Below are 20,038 nucleotides of genomic sequence, written 5' to 3' on the forward strand. Positions count from 1 at the left end.
CCGCCCTTATATCAGTCAGGTTTTCATCACTTTTTTTTTTCCACAACCTTATTGAGACACAACTTATACCATACAGTTCATCTATTTAAAATGGTTTCAAGTATATTCACAGGGTGTACAACCGTCACCAAAATCAATTTGAGAACATCTTCATCAACTGACTCCGAAAAACGCTGTACCCATTAGCAGTCACTCCTTATTCGTTTTTCTGGCTCCTTGTAACAGTCTTCCAGTTTATCTCATGTACACCAGACAATTCGGTTTCCCTAAAGCATGGTTTAGACATTATACCTTCACCTTCTGTGACTCCTCCACAAAGGACGTTTGGATTCAAGTAAACAAACATCCATTAACACACAATCTATTCTAAGCATTGTGCTAGGTGCGGTGAACAAAATGGATATTACTTAAGATTTCCTTTACCGCTATAGTGTCTGTGCTCTATGGACCCTCCGCCTAGAATGCCCTCTTTACCCCCACCCAACCGCTAGAAATCTTTCCCAACTTTCAAGGACCGTCTTCCCCGACAAATGGCTGCGAACTCTGCAGCTCTCTTTAAGTTTCCTGACGCTTCTCTAACCCGTTCGCTTCCACACACTTAAACCTCAATACTTGTTGGCCCAATACATCCCTAGAACGTTCTGCGAAAGCAACAACGCTCCTTTCCGCGGGAACCGCCGGCCTCTCTCCCCACACGATTGGTTCGTCAATTTCCCAGCACCCTTTCTCCAGCTTTCAAAGACCTCCGCCACCCCACAAATCATAGATGTGAGTGACTCCTGGTAAGAGCGGGCTAAGAGAGGTCGGTTCTTCCGGGTCACATCTGCGAAGAGACCTCCGGGCCTCTATGATCCGTGCTTCCGCTCAGGAGAACAGAGCCACCTCTCTTCCGGCGCTCCTCTACGCCCCGCCCCGCCCCGACGCTGTTGTTGACGGAAGCACGCTGGGGGTGACCTCACCTTCCAACATGGCGGCGGCGGTAGATTAGGGCCGCGGGTCGAAGCAGCCACCGCCGCTGGGGGACCCTGTCGGAAACGACTGCCGCCGCCGCCGCCCCTTACATCTCTTCTGGGGCAAGGGGCCAGGGCCAGGTGAGGGGAGTGGGGTTTTGGACAAGGCAGAGTTGGGTCCTCATCCAGCTCTTCAGGCGGTTTTCACTGGGCAGGAAGGTATCCAGAGACTGTGCCGAACCACTGGCTCCCCAGTGGTTCCGACGACGCGTGAGTGAGTGTCTGTGAGTGTGTGACAGTGAGTGAGAGAGTGTGTGTACCGGCGCTCCTTTGCCCAAGGGTTCTCAAAGCTTCAGGGGCCCATTTCTTTGTAACCGGACCTGTCCAGCGTGGTCCCACCGCGGACGCTTGTTGAGCGGGGCTTCCTGAGAGGGCTGCCACAGGCGGAGGAGCTCGGCCCTTGCCCCACACCGCTGTTCTTCCCCACAAAGACCTTCACGTGGAAAACCCGTGTCCATTTTTAGGACCAGGCTGGGGAACGTGGACTTCTTTTTGGTCGAGGGAGAAGGTTTCATGCGATTCGTTCAGAACGATTGTAGATTAGCTCTGCCAGCCCTAGTTGTTTCTTCTCACAGATTGTTAGAAATTTTTTACCCATTATTCGCTGCTGTTCTGACACCCATCATTATTATTACTTATTTTTCAGAAAAATCTGCCGCCTTATTCTTGGAGGCAATACAGTTCACACTAAGTCGTTTCTTCCTTTGATTTTTTTTCCCTCTCATTATTCCAAGGAAATGCCAAGTTTGTTTCCTTCATAGGCAGCTATGGAGGAGAACTAGATTTTGCGTTGAGGCTTTAAACCTGGGTTGAAAAATAAGACAGAGCTGGCCAATTCACACGCTCCCCACTGCGATCTTTGTTTTAACCACTCCCCGCACAAGTATTTATTTGTTTATACAAAATAGCTGTCTCACTGTCTCTATTTAGAAGTTTTAAGCTGAACTGACGGTAACCTCCAGCCTCTTCCTTCCCCCACCCCCCGTGTTTTTTTGTTTTTGTTTTTTGGTTTGTTTTTGTCTTCATGATCTAAAGCAAACCAAAGTCTTTTGCGAAATTGTCAGTAAGATTTCCTCTGGAGGCTTGGTGTAAAGCCGAATGTTGATCTCTGCCCTAACTTGTTGTGACCTTGGATGAGTTGCCACACCCTTCTAGTACCTTCTTTTTTTTTTTAATCTCAGAAAATTAAGCAAATGTTTTTCTAGGTAGTAAACTATTTATACCTCATGTATATAATGGGATAAATGCACAGTGCAAAACTGCACCTGCAAATTGAACTATTTAAGCCATTATGAAATAGTCTTCATTTGGTAATAGGCCAGTAGGCTTTTGGAAATCTTTTTACTCTGGTCGGGTACTGGTTTCAGTACTTTTTTTTTTAAATGATTCATTTTTTCATGGAGGTTTGTATCTCAGTAGTTGAATGTAGTTGAAGGATATATAAAGTTGTGTCCAACCACTTTTTTAAAGGAAAGATATGCTATCACATCAGTTAGTATTAAATACCTCTATACTAAGCTTTTAGGACAAATAATTTGCAACAATCATTGTTTTAAAAATATATTTCTCTTTTGAAATATTTTAGACATACAAAACAAGTTTTAAACAATCGGTCTTGCTGTCCTACTTTTTATCATTGTTTTTCAAATATTTTGATTCATGTCTTATTCCAAATAGTCACCGAGATTTCTTATTTAATATAACAGCATTGAAGGGAGGGGGATATTTTCAGAGTAGATGATTATTTAACACCATAATTAACATACAATTCACCAAATGCATGATTTAATGTTTTTTTGGGGGGGGGAGGTTTAGTATATTCACAGACTGTGGAACCACCGACTCAATTTTGATCACCTCCAAAAGAAACCCTGTACCCATTAGCAGTCATTCATTATTCCCCACCTCCCCTGTGTGGAGGGAGGTATCTAGGCAATCATTGCTTTATTTTCTGTCTGTATAGATTCACCAATTTTGGTTATTTCATATACATAGGATTACACAATATGTGGTCTTTTGTGACTGGCTTCTTTTACTTTGCATGATATTTTCAGGGTTCTTCCATGTTGTAGCATGTATCAGTACTTCTTTTTATGGTCATAAAATATGCCATCAGGATATACCAATTTTCTTTATTCATCAGTTGATGGGCAGTTATTGCCACTGTGCGGCTGTTAAGTATTGTGCTGCTGTAACTGTTCATGTGCAAGTTTTTGTTTAGACATGTGTTTTCATTTCTTTGGCATATATTTAGGAGTGGGGCAGAGTAACTGAATTTTATGCTTCCCTTTTACAAAGCTATCTACATGGGAAGCCTGATTATTGTGAAACGCAGAGAGAGTGAGGCATTCCTCTATAAGTACGTTATCTTCCTACATTATCTTTGAATGCCAGCTGCTGAGTGAAAACATTTTGGGGCAGCTCTTAACACAAGATTGAACTAGAATATTTTGATTAAGCATGTTTCAGTATGAAAGGGACTGTCCATACTAGAATATTTAGTGTCTGCTGAGTTTTAAAAATGACACCCTTGCCCAGTCGCATTTCTCAGTTGGGTGGGGTGAATTTTTTAAATTTCACAATTTTATTTAGGATTATTTAATTGTATTTCTTTTATTTTGGAGAAAGTTCTAGAATTCTATAGGGGCTAATAAAGTATGGATTTAAAAAATATAGTTATCAGACTTAATTTATAGAACTTTAGAAAAACTCTCTACTGAAAACACTAGTGAGTCTTGAGACTACAGATCTGGTAACCAAAAAACATTAATGTTTAAAATTCCAGAGTTTTGATTTGTGATTGAGTTATCTGTGGATTTTTGTCTTTTTATATAGATCTGTTCAACTGTATTCCTGGAGAATGTAACAGTCTTATTGCATTGTAATTTTATTTTAGTGGACAGAAATGATCTAAAAACAAAGCTTGAAATAATTTAATTAAAACATGTTAAATTGTAATCTGTTTCTGTTTTGGTTCTATGGGGTTAAAGAATACAATATACCTATGATATTCTAAATAGTATGTTGGAGGTGGTACTAGAAGCTTCTGTTTTCCACGAACATTCAAGGTGATTACACTCAGACAAGTTTGGGAAACAACTACAGAAAACTCTCATGTTGCTGCAGATTTGCTTTAAATAAGAATTTACAATAGAATTTAATAGTTGATGCCTACCTTACGGTTATAGTTCGTAAAATGTGCTTTAATTTCTAAAGTACTATCAGTGCTAGCATCCTGATATTGCACTAGTATAAATTAATAGAAAACTGGTTAAAAAAAAATAAAGCAAACTATTTATTGTAAACTGTGGGTGTTACATTTGTTACTGGAGGATCATGGATGTTTTATTTGTGCCTCGTTTTGAAGATGTCACCAAATGAATGTATAAACATAGGATTAAGTTACCCTAAGCTTCCTCAGGCTGTCCATCTGGCTGACAACTACTTGTAATTTAATGGAGGAGCAAACTAAAGGTATAAGTCTGATAAAGAAACAGCTAGGTAACACAGATATATTCAGTGGCTTGTTAGAATTGTGCAAAAGATAGTTTTTATATTTATTTACTTATTTTCTAAAATTTTATTTTTTTAAGTAAGCTCTATGTCTGACATGGGTTTTGAACTTAACGACAACCCCAAGATCAAGGGTCACATGCTCCACCGACTGAGCCAGGCGCCTCGATAGTTTTTGTATTTAAAATTGTATTTAAACTTTTGGATACCAAGAATATTTACACCTGATTTGAATTCTAAAAGGTTCTACTAGGCAAAGTTTAGAGTAAAAGTAACTATATTCTTCTTATCATTTAAAAGGAAGCTTGGGCTGTCTTAGGTATGAAATGTACTCTGTGTTGGTGAGGCAGTCCGTAGTGGGGTGGACCTGAGCACAAGTACTCTTGTTTCCAGGAAAGCTCTGGGTGGTGATCTCAGATCATATTTACCTTTTATCCGATCTGCCTTTTTCCCTTTTTTCCTCCCCCATTCTTAAAATTGACAAATTTGTTTCTTTCAGTGCTCTGAAAAAACATCCTGTTAGTCTACCAGTTCTTCCTGCTATTATTGTTGTTAGTGTCTTCACCTCTGCATTCTTCTCACCCAGTACATTGCCTGGCATGCAGTAAATATGCATTGTGCGAATGCGGTGAAAGGCTCAGAGTTCTGATGTACTGAAGAGGATGTACCTGACCAAGTGATTGCACTGTTAATTAGCTGTATGGTTTTGTGTAAATAAATTTTCTATTCTTGTTTCTCCAATAAATTGAGACTATTACCTTTTCCTTCTAGCATAGAGGATTGTCTCAACACATGGAAGAGTGCTTTAGAAATAGAGGTCTCTTGCAACTGTAATTTATATTCTAACTGCAAAAACCCATTGTGCAATATGGGCTACTCTGCACTACAGAACGTTGCAAAGAAAGTGGATGCCCTCTCTTCCCAGAATACCCTTAGAGTACTGACCCTGTAGTTGTGTTGTGGAGTTTATATTTTGCATATTCTCAGTGCCTTTGTTCTCTTATTTAATACAAACACACTAGATGGGTAATAGTGTTCCTAGGGTCTGTCTACTTCACCACCTAACCACAGGCCTGAATGAGCTGCTTTGTGGCTATACAACTGGAAGCTCATACTAGAAGTCTGTCATGTTTAGGTCAGATATGTTTATAATTAGGTTCTCTGATACACATTTAAAGCCTAAGAACTGTATACTGAACTTAAAGTTTGTAGTATCATCTCCATTAATGTCAATCATTGAAAAATGATTGACTAGAATATAATCACCAAATATATAGATGTGTGGATATAAACATGTATACTAGAGCTGAGGGCTTTATTGCAACTAGAATAGTGAGTGTGGAAGATGGAAAATTGTGAAATCTATGATTAAGATTGAATTTATGGTTAGGCAATTGGGATTTGTAAGAAAATCAAAGAGCACTAGGCTAAAAATGAAATGTGGAAATTAAGTGAACTATGCTTTTTGTATGGCTTCTGAGTCAGAATGACTAAAATTGTCTTCAGACACTGATGTTTGATAAATAACAGGAATTTGAATATAACAAATTTGAGAACATGAATTTTTTATTTCAAGCATTTTTCAAAATGTAAGTACTTTATTCTTGTTACCAAAAAATTGTGAGACCTTTGTAGAGCTGAAATTTTGTTACTGATTTGCTGTGTTCTCCCATCTCTTTTGGAACATCACTTCATAATTTATTCCTTGCTTTCTATATTTATTTATATCTTATTGACTCCTTCTCCACTTGAGTGTAAATATGCTTAAGACTGTGTACAAAAGCAAAACAAATGAACTCTCAAACTTGTCTGTCTCTCTCTGGCCTCTATTCTCTTCTTCCCTTCTAACTAGACTCTTTGAAAAAATAGCCTAAAACTCCTTTCTGTATGTTCTCACTTACCAGTCACAATTCAACTCCCTACCTTCTGCCATTGCCCCTGCTAGGCACATAGAACTGGCCTCTCAGGGATCATTACCCTGATATTTTCATTCTTTTTGGTGGGTTGTTGCATTTTGTACATGAAGCACCTTCCCTGATTCTGTGAACACACTCTTTTCTGGTTTTCTTCTTACCTTTCTAACTGTTCCAGTCCTGATTTAGGGGTCATCTCTGCCAGCTTTTCATCTTTTGGTCATGCCTGAAATGTTAGGTTTGCCCTGAATCCTAATGGTGTTTGTTTTTCAGATTAAACCAGTATTTCTCAACATATTTTTTTAAGTTTGTTTATTTACTTTGAGAGAGACAGAGGAAGGAGAGGAGGGTCAGAGAGGTAAAGAGAGAATCCCAAGCAGGCTCTCTGATGTCACCGCAGAGCCCGATAGGGGGCTCAGTTTTGCAAACCATGAGGTCACGACCTGAACCAAAATCAAGAGTCAGATGGTTAATCAACTGAGCTACCCAGGGACCCTACTCACATATATTTTTAAACCATGTCTCCTTTTCATAAATACATTCTCTGGGTCCTATTCTGATGGTAGTCCTCGGGATAGGGAGTGATGGGTATATTTATTCTTCCCTCCCATCCCTGCATGAAGTCATTAATACAAAGAAGATTGAAGATTTACTGAACTTTATTTTCTATACTTTTAATCAGAAAACAGTAGGTAATATTTCCTTCTCCAGTGTGAAACTATATATTGAATATGGGTTTCAAACTGTAATACCCTTTCTCACTCCTGGAAATTTTGACCTATAGGAAGTCACTAACTCTCCATTTACTCTCCTTCGATAATTTCATTGACTTGTATCTATGTAGAGCACAATTTTGTATCTCCAGTCCAAACCTCTTAGTATAAGACTTGTATATCCAACTACTTGTACATCTTCACCTGGACAACTCAGGTATTTTGAAATTCAGTACACCCTAAAATGAACCTGTATTCTCTCCTAAGCCAGCTTTTCCTATATTATCTGATTTGAGAAACAGGAATAACACCACATTCAGGGCACCTGAGTGGCTCAGTCGGTTGAGTGTCCAACTCTTAATACCGGCTCAGGTCAGAGTCCCAGGGTTGTGGGATTGAGCCCTGCATTGGGCTCTTCTCTGAGCATGGAGCTTTCTTAAAAGTCTCTCCCCCCCACCCCCACTCCTTATCTCTTCTCCTTCCCCACTGCCTTTCTCTCCTGCTCACTCTCTTTCTAAAATAAAATTTAAAAAATTTTTTTAAATACCACTTTCCATACTTCCTAGATTACTCTTTTATTGAGTTAGTGAACGTCTTTGAAACTCTTAATATTTTTCCTATTCGTTCCCCTTCTTTCTGGTGTTTCCACTCTTAATTTATGCCTTCATACATCTCTTGTTTAGATTATTCTTGTATTCCTCTAACTGTGTCTTTTCTTCCAATCTCTATCTTCCTCACACCACCTCCAGGATGATTTTTTCTAAAATATAATCTGTTGGGTGCCTGGCTGGCTCAGTTGTAGAGCATCCAACACTTAATCTCAGGATTGTGAGTTTGAGCCCCACATTGGGTGTGGAGCCTACCTTAAAAAAAAAAAAAATATATATATATATACACACATACATATGTACATATTATATGATCTCTTGATATGCTTTTCTTGCGTTTTTAAAACCCTTCAGTAGTTCTAGTAGTGTTTATCTTTTACATCATGATCTAATTTAAAAATCTAATGAAAAATGGAGTGATTTTTCTCTCCAGAAGAAAATGCTCATGAACACAGAATTTGCATTTTAGGGGGTTCGTTCATGAACATGGGTTAAAATAATTCCTTGCTTATAGGATAAAACCTAAGCTTCCTCACATCCCATAGCATACAAAGCATACCAAATGCTAACTGGTACTTACTCCTGCTAAGCCTCATCCCCTTTGTATCTTATTAGCCATGTTAAATTCCTTAGTTTTTATGCTCTTTGCTGTTTCAGAACGTTTCTGTGCTTTTTTTTTTCTGGTTATCTTTACATCTGAATTTCTTCATTCCATCCCCCTAAACTGGTTCAGTTAGTGAATATCTACTCATGTTCTAAGATTGATTTATATTTTACTTTCTAAAGCCTTTCCTGGTTTCTACTTTTTCCCTTTCCCAGAGAGACTCTTTTGGGTTGCCCTCCCCTGCTCTGTGGATACTGACTTGTACCATAGAACCTTACTGTTCTTATTTATATTTTTGTTTTCTTCTACTTGGTCATAAACTCCGGAGGGCAGATGATTTAATTGTCCTTATGCTTAATGCCTACAGAGTACCTTGTACCTTAAGAAACAAGTGTGTGTTGAATGAACACAAAAAATTATTAGAAGGTATTGTCTTCTCTTTCAGGAGGTAAAATTACTAGGTTGATATGTGGACTTGGCAGCATTTGAAGATTTTTCTAAACTAAATTTAGTCTGGTAATCGTCACATGAAAGTAGTGTGTTAAAATTGTTGAGGAACTGCCTTAGATGTTTTAAGAAAATTAGGTTCCAGTCTTGGCCCTTGTTCCAGTTAGGTCTTGGTTGCCAACAACACAGAGTGATTCTGGCTTATTTAAGCAGAAAAGGAACTTTGAAAAGGGCATCGGGTAGCTCACAGAATGGATGGGAAAGCAGGAAGGAACCAAGGGAGACTCGGCTGCACACTCAGCCAGGGTCAGGCCAAGGAATAGAAGAGATAGGACGCTGCTATGGGATCTGCACCATTGCCTCTGCTGACCTAAGACCACAGCCTTATCCATGAATTATCATTAAATGACTTAGCAGATTCTAGATCCTAGTGCAAGCCTCTGACTTGGCTGAACCTACATGCCACAGAACAGGAGAGAAAAAGTCTAGTCCATTTTAGCTTTTGTAGTGGGGGCTGGGAGATTTGTTTCCAACTAAGTTTGACACAATGTTGGATACACAGGAAACTGGGTTCAGATGGCAGGCAGGAGGCAAAAAAAAATAATAATAATAATAAAGAAAAACCCTGAACATTCATTACAGCACTGCTGCTAGTTAGTCCCTGGCCAATAGGCCTCAGAAAACTTATTTTATCTCTATGGGGTATCCCATTTCATATTTATAAATTTGAAATTCTGTCTTCTCACCATTAAATGATAACAGTGTAAAAGCATCAAATATTTTGAGCTTTTTAAGGGTAAAACACCCTGTAAGAACATAGTGGATGTGGCTTTTGTTCCTGTGATGTAAGATGTAACACTTTTTTCCTTTCTTTGGAGTATGTATTCATAATTTTGAAATACCTTTTTGAAGTTTATAAAGTTTTAAAGTTGAGCAGGGCAGTTCAAGGCCTATTTATTTGAATTAATGTATGTTTTGATATAATTTGGTAGCATTGTTCCCTAAAAATGGGAAACAATAGGGACTTTTAAATGTTGAACTAAGATTTCTTTTGATAGCCTAAATGACTACTGATAATTGCACCCATAAATGCATTAAAATTTTTTTTAATGTTTTTTATTTATTTCTGAGAGAGAGAGAGACAGCGTGAGCAGGGGAGGGTCAGAGAACCTCCAAGCTCTGAGCTAGCTGTCAGCACAGAGCCCGACGCAGGGCTCGAACCCACAAACTGTGAGATCATGACCTGAGCTGAAGTCGGATGCTCAACCGACTGAGCCACCCAGGTGCTCCCATAAATGTGTTTTTTTTTTAAGTTTATTTATTTTTGAGGGAGAGCATGAGTGAGTGGGGGAGGGCAGAGAGAGATAGAATCCCAAGCAGGCCTTGTGCTGTAAGCACGGTTCCATCTCATGAACCATGAGATCATGACTTGAGCCAAAATCGAGCCTGACGCTTAACTGACTGAGCCACCCAGGCACTTTCATATTTTAAAGACAGTATTTAACTACTGAAAGCATATTTTTATGTTATCTTTCCTTGTTATCTTTTTATATAGCCACTGTTTTATTTGATATATTTCAAATTCTGCATGTATTTTTTCTTGTTTATCACTCTTGGACATTTCTCTTTGTTTATAGATCTTTTTTTTTTTTAATTTTTTAATGTTTTATTTATTTATTTTTGAGAGAGAGAGCATGAGCAGGGGAGGGTCAGAGAGAGAGGGAAACACAGAATCTGAAGACAGGCTCCAGGCTCTGAGCTAACTGTTAGTACAGAGCCCAACACGGGGCTCAAACCCACAAGCTGTGAGATCATGACCTGAGCTGAAGTCAGACGCCTAACTGACTGAGCCACCCAGGCACCCTGTTTATAGATCTTAAATTTTGTCAACATTGCCTATGTCCTTTTTTTTTTTAATGTTGATTTATTTATTTTGAGAGAGTGTGAACAGAGGAAGGGCAGAGAAAGAGAATCCCAAACAAGCTATCAGTGCAGAACCTGACGTGGGGCTTGATCCCACGAACTGTGATTATGATCTGAGCCGAAATCAAGAGTCATTTAACCAAGTGAGCCGCCCAGGCTCACCCCCTGCCTGCCTCTGTCTTATATTGTTAGCTATCTGGACCTGTTTTTCTTTCCTTCCCTTTTCTTTTTAAAGATGTTACTATTTATTTATTTTTTAATGTTTTATTTATTTTTGAGAGAGAGAGAGAGTGTGAGCAGGGGAGGGTCAGAGAGAGAGGGAGATACAGAATCCGAAACACGCTCCAGGCTCTGAGCTAGCTGTCAGCACAGAACCCGACAAGGGGCTCAAACCCACGAACCCACAAACCATAAGATCATGACCTGAGCCCAAGTTGGATGCTTAACCCAGGCGCCCCACTGAGATTTTATTTAAATGAAAGATTTTATTTTAAGTCATCTCTACACCCAACATGAGGCTCGAACTCACAACCTTGAGATCAAGAGTCGCATGCTCCACCAACTGAGCCAGCCAGGAACTCCTGAATCTCTTTTTCTTTTACTGAATATTTCTTGAGATCTTAAAGCAGTATTGTTTAAGTAGAAAACAAAGTTATTTGCAATTTTTGATTTGAAACAACTGTTAAGATACATGGTAGGTACAACAGCTACTAAGTCTGTAAAGAGGTAAAAGCTGTAGTTGTATTAATTAGGGTACAAGTTACTGAAGAGATTTCAGAATGAAGTACCTTAAATAATAGTCTAGATGTAGTTGGTCCAGGCTGATAGGGTGGTTCTGCTACACATGCACACTCAAGAACCCAGTTCCTTTTCTCTTTACCATCCCCTAAAGTGGTGTCCTTGTTTGCATGTCAAAATGGGTGTCTGCCATACTCACATTCCAAACCATAGCAAGGAGGAAAGAACATCTTTAAGGAGAGACCCACAGATTGTACATATAACTTCTCATATTCCCCTGACTCAGGCTAATCATATGGCACATTAAGCTGCTAAGGAACTGGGAAATGTGGTCTGCAGTGTGTGGCCATGGATCTCACAAGACCAAGAGGCTTTATTTTTCTTCTAATTATTATTTTTTTCTAATTTTTTTTACAATTTTATTTTTAAGTAATCTCCATACCCAACGTGGGATTCAGACTCACAACCCTGAGATCAAGAGTCAGTTCTACTGACTGAGCCAGCCAGGTGCCCCTAGGAGGCTTTATTATTAAAAGAAATAAGAGAACATATATTGAGGTGGGGAGAGGCAGGGACATAGCCAATGTTTTTGCCACATAGATGAAAACAGAGAAACTAGGGAGAGAGAGAGATTTGCTTTTGATCTGAAATTTGAATTAATAAATTCCCGCTTATAAGTAAATTAAAGTTACAATTTTTAAAGATTACTGAGAAGAAACATCAAATATTTATTTTGGTATTTAGTTGAATAATTGGAGTTAATGGGGAAATGTATAGCATATAATAAACTTTAAACTGAAAAAATACTTTTATGTTTTAGGTTTCACACATCCATAAGGAGACCTTTTTGGAGCTCTGCCTGCAAACTCAATGGCGTCCTCTACTACCGTGCCTCAAGGATTTCACTATGAAACAAAATATGTTGTTCTCAGCTACTTGGGACTTCTCTGTCAGGAGAAGCTGCAAGAGCAACATCTTTCCTCACTCCAAGGTATTATCTTTGGCTTATGATGGTTCTTTTAAGTAGTAATAATTAGTTCATATATAAAAGTACATATATTTAAATAATTTATGTCTGTGGTTATAATATCAAGTAATACTAAAATTTTTTTAAAGAATAAGCCCTTATCCCATCCATTCCCAGAGAAGACTTTTAATGCTCTTTGAAAGCATGATAATGTAAATGACTGCTGTTGGTACATGTGAAAATGTACTAAGTACCTGTGAGTGAACAGAAATCTACGCTTCTTTTGAGATTTTATACTTAACAAGACATAGATTAGAATTACACAAATTGTGTATATACAACTGTGAAGTTGTATATATTCTTCTGTGAGTAGTTTTCCAAATGAAGCTTATAACAGTTACTAGAGTCTACATTAGCCTTCTTCATAAGATATAACATCATCATAAATGTTTTTTTTTCATATTTATTTTGAAAGAGAGTGTGCACATGAGTAGGGAAAGGGCAGAGAGAGGGGGAGAGAGAATCTCAAACAGTCTCCACTCTGTCAGCACAGGGTGGGGCTTGAACTCGAGCTGTGAGATCATGCCCTGAGCCAATATCAAGAGTTAGCTGCTCACTCTCAACAATAGCCAAAACATGGAAAGAGCCTAAGTGTCCATTTGTAATAAAAATAAATTAATAAATAAATAACAACAACAACAACAAAAAAGAGTCAGCTGCTTAACCCACTGAACCACCCAGAACCCCAGCAGGTTACTATTTTAACAAAATGCCTATGAGGGCATATTCAGTATGTTTTATAGTGAAATCATAATGGGTTACCTAATTCAGCAAATTACTTCAGTAGTGATTAGTTAAGAATGTTTTTATATGTTGCTTTTTAAAAAATTTATTTACTTTTGCTAAATCATCTAGAGTCAAACTATGGGATCAAGGAGTAACTATTTTTATTAGGAATTTGTCATTTAAAATAAATATGTGGCTTCTAAATTGTCATACCATATAGCATAATTTTTTAAGCTTTTACACATTGTTTTAAAACTATAACTTGTGAAAGTGCTGGATTCCATTGTTTTAAGACTTAGGTGTCTAGACTCAGTGAACATGTACCCGTAATAGACATACAGAGACTCCAACCAAGTACTTGTGTTGATAGTGATTAATGCACAAATGGTTAGCACACTTGAGGTAGGAATTGTATCTGGACCACCATTTTACTTGGGGAGGAAGATTCTGATAATTAATTTTATGGAACACATGTGGACATCAAGACCCAGTAGATAAGAGCAAGGCCATGCTCTTAACAAACAACAGGAATGTTACACAATAGCACTGGTTTACCCTGCCTCCATCTACCAAGGGGTAATGTGATGAGCTCACTTAATGGCATTTTATATAGTAGGTTGTACTACAGCCGAGGAACCCAGTACTAAGAGCTTAGCACCTTTTGTAGCAAGCCAGTTACCCTATTTCAGAGAGTGAGCAAAATGACTTTGTGGTCATTTTGACCTATCTAATTGCCTTTATTACTAGTTATAAACATGGCTTAGAGTCAGAAGACAGTTAGGTCTTCAGTTTATCATACTTAGTAAGGATATACAGGGATGCTTGGGATTCATTGCAGCTATTGCAGTCTACCCTTCAAAATTAGATGCAGTGACATTCAATGAAATCCATTTAGTTTGTCTCATATAACACTAGATTGAGGCTGTTTTAATCAGAATCCCAATTAGCAGGATGAAGCCATTCTGCAGTGTGGATCTCAGCTATCCACCTCAGGACCCCAGATTCAGCCAAGTGAGTAAGTCCCAGAAGGGACTAGTAGGTGTTTTCAGAGAAGTTCAGATTAGTTTCCTTTCTTTAGCATGTATGGCTTGTTCCCTTATGTTCATCTGTTTTGTGTCTTAAATTCCATATATGAATGAAATCATATGATATTTCTCTTTCTCTAATTTTGCTTAGCATAATAAACTCTAGTTCCATCCACATTTTTGCAAGTGGCAAGATTTCATTCTTTTTCATTGCCGAGTAGTATTCCATTATATACCACGTCTTCTTTATCCATTCATCAGTTGGTGGACATTTGGGCTCTTTTCCATAGTTTGGCTATTGTTAATAGTGCTGCTGTAAGCACTGGGGTACCTGTGCTGTTTTGAAACAGAATTTTTGTATCCTTTGGATAAATACCTAGTAGTGCAAATGCTGGGTCATAGGGTAGTTCTATTTTTAATTTTTTGAGGAACCTCCATACTGTTTTCCAGAGTGGCTACACCAGTTTTCCTTCCCAGTAGCACAAAAGGGTTCCTGTTTCTCCACATCCTCACCAACATCTGATGTCTGAGTTTTAATGTCAGCCATTCTGACAGGTATGAGGTGGTATCTCACTGTGATTTTGATTTGTATTTCTCTGATGATGAGTGATGTTGAGCATCTTTCCATGCGTCTTAGTCATCTGGATGTCTTCTTTGGAAAAATGTCCATTCGTGTCTTTTGCCCATTTCTTCATTGGATTATTTGTTTCTTGGGTGTTGAGTTTGAAAAGTTCTTTGTAGATTTTGGATACTAACCCTTTATCTGATTTGTCATTTGCCAACATCTCCCATTCTGTCAGTTGCCTTTTAGTTTGGTGATTGTTTCCCTTGCTGTGCAGAAGTTTTTTACCTTGATGAGATTCCAATAGTTCATTTTTGCTTTTGTTTCCCTTGCCTCTGGAGATATGTCACACAAGAAATTGCTGCGGCCCTGGTCAAAGAGGTTGTTATCTGCTTTCTCCTCTAGGATTTTGATGGCTTCCTGTCTTACATTTAGGTCTTTCATCCATGTTGAGTTTATTTTTGTATATGGTGTAAGAAAGCGATCCAGATTCAATTCTTCTACACATCAGTGTCCATTTTTCCCAACACCATTTGCTTTTTTCCATTGGATCTTCTTTCCTGTTTTGTCAAAGTTTAGTTGGCTATATGTTTGTGGGTCAGTTTCTGGGTTCTCTGTTTTATTCCATTGATCGATGTATCTGTTTTTATGCCAGTACCATACTGTTTTGATGATTACTGCTTTATAATACAGCTTGAAGTCTGGAATTGCGATGCCTCCAGTTTCGGTTTTCTTTTTCAGGGTTACTTTGGCTATTCAGGGTCTTTTCTGGTTCCATACAAATCTTAGGAATTGTTCTAGCTCTGTGATGAAAGCTGGTGTTATTTTGATAGGGATTGCGTTGAATATGCAGATTGCTTTGGGTAGTATCGACCAGGTTACTGATTATTATTGGTGGGACATGAACTCCATTATCAAGGAACAATACTTTCTCTGTTGTATGGAACCTGGAGTGAGTGTATCTCTGAGTAGGACAGCCTTCTTTACCTGGGGACCCAAAAAGGAGAATGCAGTCCAAGGGGTAGTGTCAGCCACTCTTAGGAACATTGTCCAGGGCAGTGTTGGCAAGCAGTAGGCCTTGTAATTTTAGATTTGGTTTTTAAGAAACATTTTTAAGTCTGCAGTGAAAGGTAATTTCCATAGCTATTTGTTATTTGATAATAGTGGTTGAGTGTGGCTCTTCTTGTTCAGAAGAATTTCAGTCTCATTCTTGTGTTCAAAAAATTGCAGTGAAACACTTCCACTCCTTACCATTGAACTACTGTGTGGTAGGGTAGGTCAGGGCATTCAACTTCTATTTCTGACAAAAATTCCTGAAACTGACAGTAGTTAAGTCCACAACAGCAAATGAAGTTCACTGTTGAAACTCCTGGTTCATTGACACGAGATAGATTTTGATATTTTCTAGAGTACCTACTGATGATGAATACTACTGTGAATAACCATAGGTTAAATACTTTACATTTTCATAATCTGTCAAACTAGTTTTGTCAAACTAATAAGTCTTTTTCTGCCCTACACATTTGCCATTATCAGTAACACATCTTAGCGGATTCCACTTTGCATTGTAGTGAATTAGTGTTTTCTCAATTATTTTGAAAATATTCTCACCTATAATTATTTTATGTTAATCACTTCAAACTCAGCATTGACTCCTTGAATGAACAACAGCTGAGCAGTTTCAGAAAACTATCAGTGCATTAAGAGCCAAAGAAAACCACTCAAAATTGTTTGCCTCGTATTTCAATTGACTATTGATGTTGTTCCCATTGTCCCCAACTTGTTGAGTAACTATACTCTCCAAAAGGCTAATCTTTTTTTTTAATGCCTTCTACCATTCAATGTTTTATTTTTTTATTATTATTATTATTTTTTACAAATAGTTTATTGTCAAGTTGGTTTCCATATAACACCCAGTGCTCATCCCCATAANCAGCATTTCTATATCCCTCCAAAAGACTAATCTTGAACTTTTGTCTTTGTGACACATTTCTTCAGCTGTTTCAAGAGAATACAGTTTAATTGACTCAACATCAGGAAATGGCTTTCCTTGTTGGATTAACCACTGAGCCACTTAGAAACTTACTTTTGTTGCAGCCTCATTTTTTACTTTTATGAAGAAATTGTACGATGAGAAGTTCCATTTTAAATTCTTTATTTCTTTTCCATTTTTGTTTTTGTTTTTGTTTTTTGAGAGTGAAAGAGTAAGGGAAGGGATAGAGGGGGAGAGAGAGAGAGAATATCCCAAGCTGGCTCCATGCCGAGTGGGGAGCTTGATGCAGGGCTCAATCCTAAAACCATGCGATCATGATGTGAGATCATGAAATTGAGAGATGCCGGCTCAACTAATTGAGCCACCAGGTGCCCCTCCATTTTAAATTAAAAATTTTCTATTTAAAATTTTCTAATCTTCCTGACTTGCTTTCCTGTGAGTTGGGAATACTCTGATGAGTGGTATTTTATTTTATCTTATTTTTTTGATGAGTGCTTTATAGTCTGGTAATATCAGTATATGTGGTGTGCTTCTAGAATAGCTCTAATGCCACTGCATAATAAGCATAATACTTTGCTGCCTAATTTGATAACAAGACAATGTATATTCCATTGTGCCTTAAGAGTAAGTAGGATACTCAAAGTCCACTTTTCTCTTTTTTTGTTTTGTTCTGATGTGATGGGTATGCACAGGTTACATAAAAGTTGTGCTATATTGGGGTGGCTCAGTCGATTAAGCGTCCGACTTTGGCTCAGGTCATGATCTCCCGGTTCTAGGGTTCAAGCCCTGCGACAGGCTCTGTGCTGACAGCTAGCTCAGAGCCTGGAGCCTGTTTCAGATTCTGTATCTCCCTCTCTCTCTGACCTTCCCCTACTCATGCTCTCTCTCTCTCAGAAATAAATAAAACATTAAAAAAAAAAAAGTTGTGCTATGGCAATATGTGTGGCGATTGAAATGCTGTGTAGGTATAACTGTCACTGCAGTATGTAGTGTGCTGAGCAATAGTGCGCAGTTGCGAGAGCGCCACACACAGACTTTGGTCCACCATTCATGTCCACTGTTGTATCTCGAAACAACTGGCTGTGTTCCAGTTCAATTTTATTTGTAGGCACTGAGTTTCCTATAATTTTTATGTCACGAAATACTAATCTTTTTATTTTCTTCAACAATTTTTTTTGGTTTTTAAATTATTATTATTTTTAATTTACATCCAAGTTAGTTACCATATAGTGCAATAGTGATTTCAAGAGGAGAATCTTAGTGATTCACCCCCTATGAATAACACCCAGTGCTCATCCCGATAAGTGTCCTTCTTAATCCCCCTTGCCCATTGACTCATTCTCCCAACAATTTAAAAATGTAAAAACCATTTTGGCTCATGGGCTGTAGAAAAACATGCACTGGGCCAGATTTGGCCCACGGGTTATAGTTTGCTGACACTTGGTATCAGTGCAGGGAACTGATGAGTGGTATTTTTCTCATTACTGTTGAGGAATGCATTCCATTTATGCACAAAACTGAATGATGTTAGTGTTAAGTCCAAGTATGTCTCCTTGTCACTTCCAATCTTTAATCATATTTCTTTTTTATTAAAATATTTTTAATATATGTGAAAGTATTTGGAAAAGCAAAAAAAAAAAAAAAAGACAGTAAGAATNTTATATAGGAACATGTAAATTTGAATTTATAGTTTATAAAAATCAGGTGATACCTGTGCCATTTGAGAACATTTTAAAAATTAACAACATATTTGAAAATCTGTCCATGTCAGTAAATAAGTATCTGTAGTCTCCTGCTGCGGGGACACGTAGGGTGTTCACCAGCCTTCTTTGGAATAGGCACATGAGAGTCCTTCAGTTAGCTCACAGATTCCTTAAAACTTGTCCTTTTCCAGTTTCCAGTTTCATTTACTTTTCTAAAACCTTCTTCTGATTAGTGATAGCCTAACAGGTCTATAAAAATACTAGTTAATAGAATTTGGGACAGTGATGAGCATGTTGTGTATGTGCCCTGTCCAGTATTGTAGTCCCATGTCACATGAGATAGTTGAATGTATGACTAGTGTGACTAAGGAACTGAATTTTTAATTTTATTTGATTTTTATTTAAACTTAAAAAGCTGCCTGTGGCTAATGACTAGTGTAATATTAGACACTTCTTTTCTCTTTTAGACACTTAGGTTTAGAACTCAGATTTTTTTTTTTTTTAATATTTTTATTTCTAGGAGAGAGAGAGACCGCGTGAGCAGGGGAGGGTCAGAGAGAGAGGGAGTCACAGACTCTGAAACAGGCTCCAGGCTCTGAGCTGGCAGTCAGCACAGAGCCCGACGCGGGGCTCGAACCCACGAACCGCGAGATCATGACCTAAGCGAAAGTCGGATGCTTAACCCACTAAGCCACCCAGGCGTCCCTAGAACTCAGATTTTTATTTTCCCCTCTAAGCCAACCTCTGTTTTTACAATAATTTGTTCACAATACCACTGCTACTACCCAGGCTTGAAACATAGGAGTCATCCTTTAGCTTTTTACTCTGCTTCTTGCCATCCCTTCCTCCCTCCTTTCCTTCCTTCGTTCCTTTTTTAGTAAGCTCTACACCCAGCATGGTGATTGAGCTTCTACCCTGAGATCAGTAGTCATATGCTCTACAAACTGAGTCAGCCAGGCACTTCTCTGCCCTCTTTCTTTGTCCGCTCTTAACACTGTCCCAATTTTGTGACGATTCTCCCATTATCCTACAGGTCCTGCCTCAAGTTATTGCAAATATCTCCTGATTTTTATCCTTCACTTTATGTCTTCTCCATCATGCATTTTGCAGACTACAAGCCCATGTTGAGCTTTCTCACATCGCTCCTTACATTGGGAACCCACAGTTGCTCCCTTTCCCTTAAGGCTACTTTACAAAACTTTAATTGGTTTCTGTGATTTGGTCATCACCTATTACGTCTTATGTCTCTTACTATCTTGTTATTTGTTTATTTTTATTTTAAATTTTTACAAATGTTTTATTTATTTCTGAGAGAGAGAGAGACAGCGTGACAGCGTGAGCAGGGGAGGGTCAGAGAGAGAGGGAGATACAGACTCTGAAATCCAGGCTCTGAGCTAGCTGTCAGCACAGAGCCCAATATGGGGCTTGGATCCACGAACCACAAGATCATGACCTGAGCCGAAGTCGGATCCTTAACCAACTGAGCCACCCAGGCGCCCCTATTTTTATTTTAGAAAGAGAGAGCTTGTGAGT

At 38.4% G+C, this 20,038-nt stretch overlaps 1 protein-coding gene across 9 annotated transcripts in view; it reads left to right on the plus strand.

The window, feature by feature from the left end:
* The first annotated feature begins 978 nt into the window (after positions 1-978).
* BCL2L13 (BCL2 like 13) overlaps positions 979-20,038 on the plus strand; it is an 88,777-nt gene continuing 69,717 nt past the window's right edge. For 5 of the 9 annotated variants that reach the window (XM_077759263.1, XM_077759274.1, XM_077759265.1 and 2 more), the window contains exons 1-2: positions 984-1,091; positions 12,290-12,460. In XM_077759263.1, the coding sequence (XP_077615389.1) occupies positions 12,340-12,460 (121 nt within the window). In that variant the 5' untranslated portion in view covers positions 984-1,091; positions 12,290-12,339. The other 4 variants (XM_077759273.1, XM_077759264.1, XM_077759267.1 and 1 more) reach the window with 4 other exon arrangements.

The sequence above is a fragment of the Crocuta crocuta genome, unplaced genomic scaffold, assembly GCF_008692635.1.
Source record: "Crocuta crocuta isolate KB4526 unplaced genomic scaffold, BGI_CrCroc_1.0 scaffold72, whole genome shotgun sequence".
NCBI lineage: Eukaryota > Metazoa > Chordata > Mammalia > Carnivora > Hyaenidae > Crocuta > Crocuta crocuta.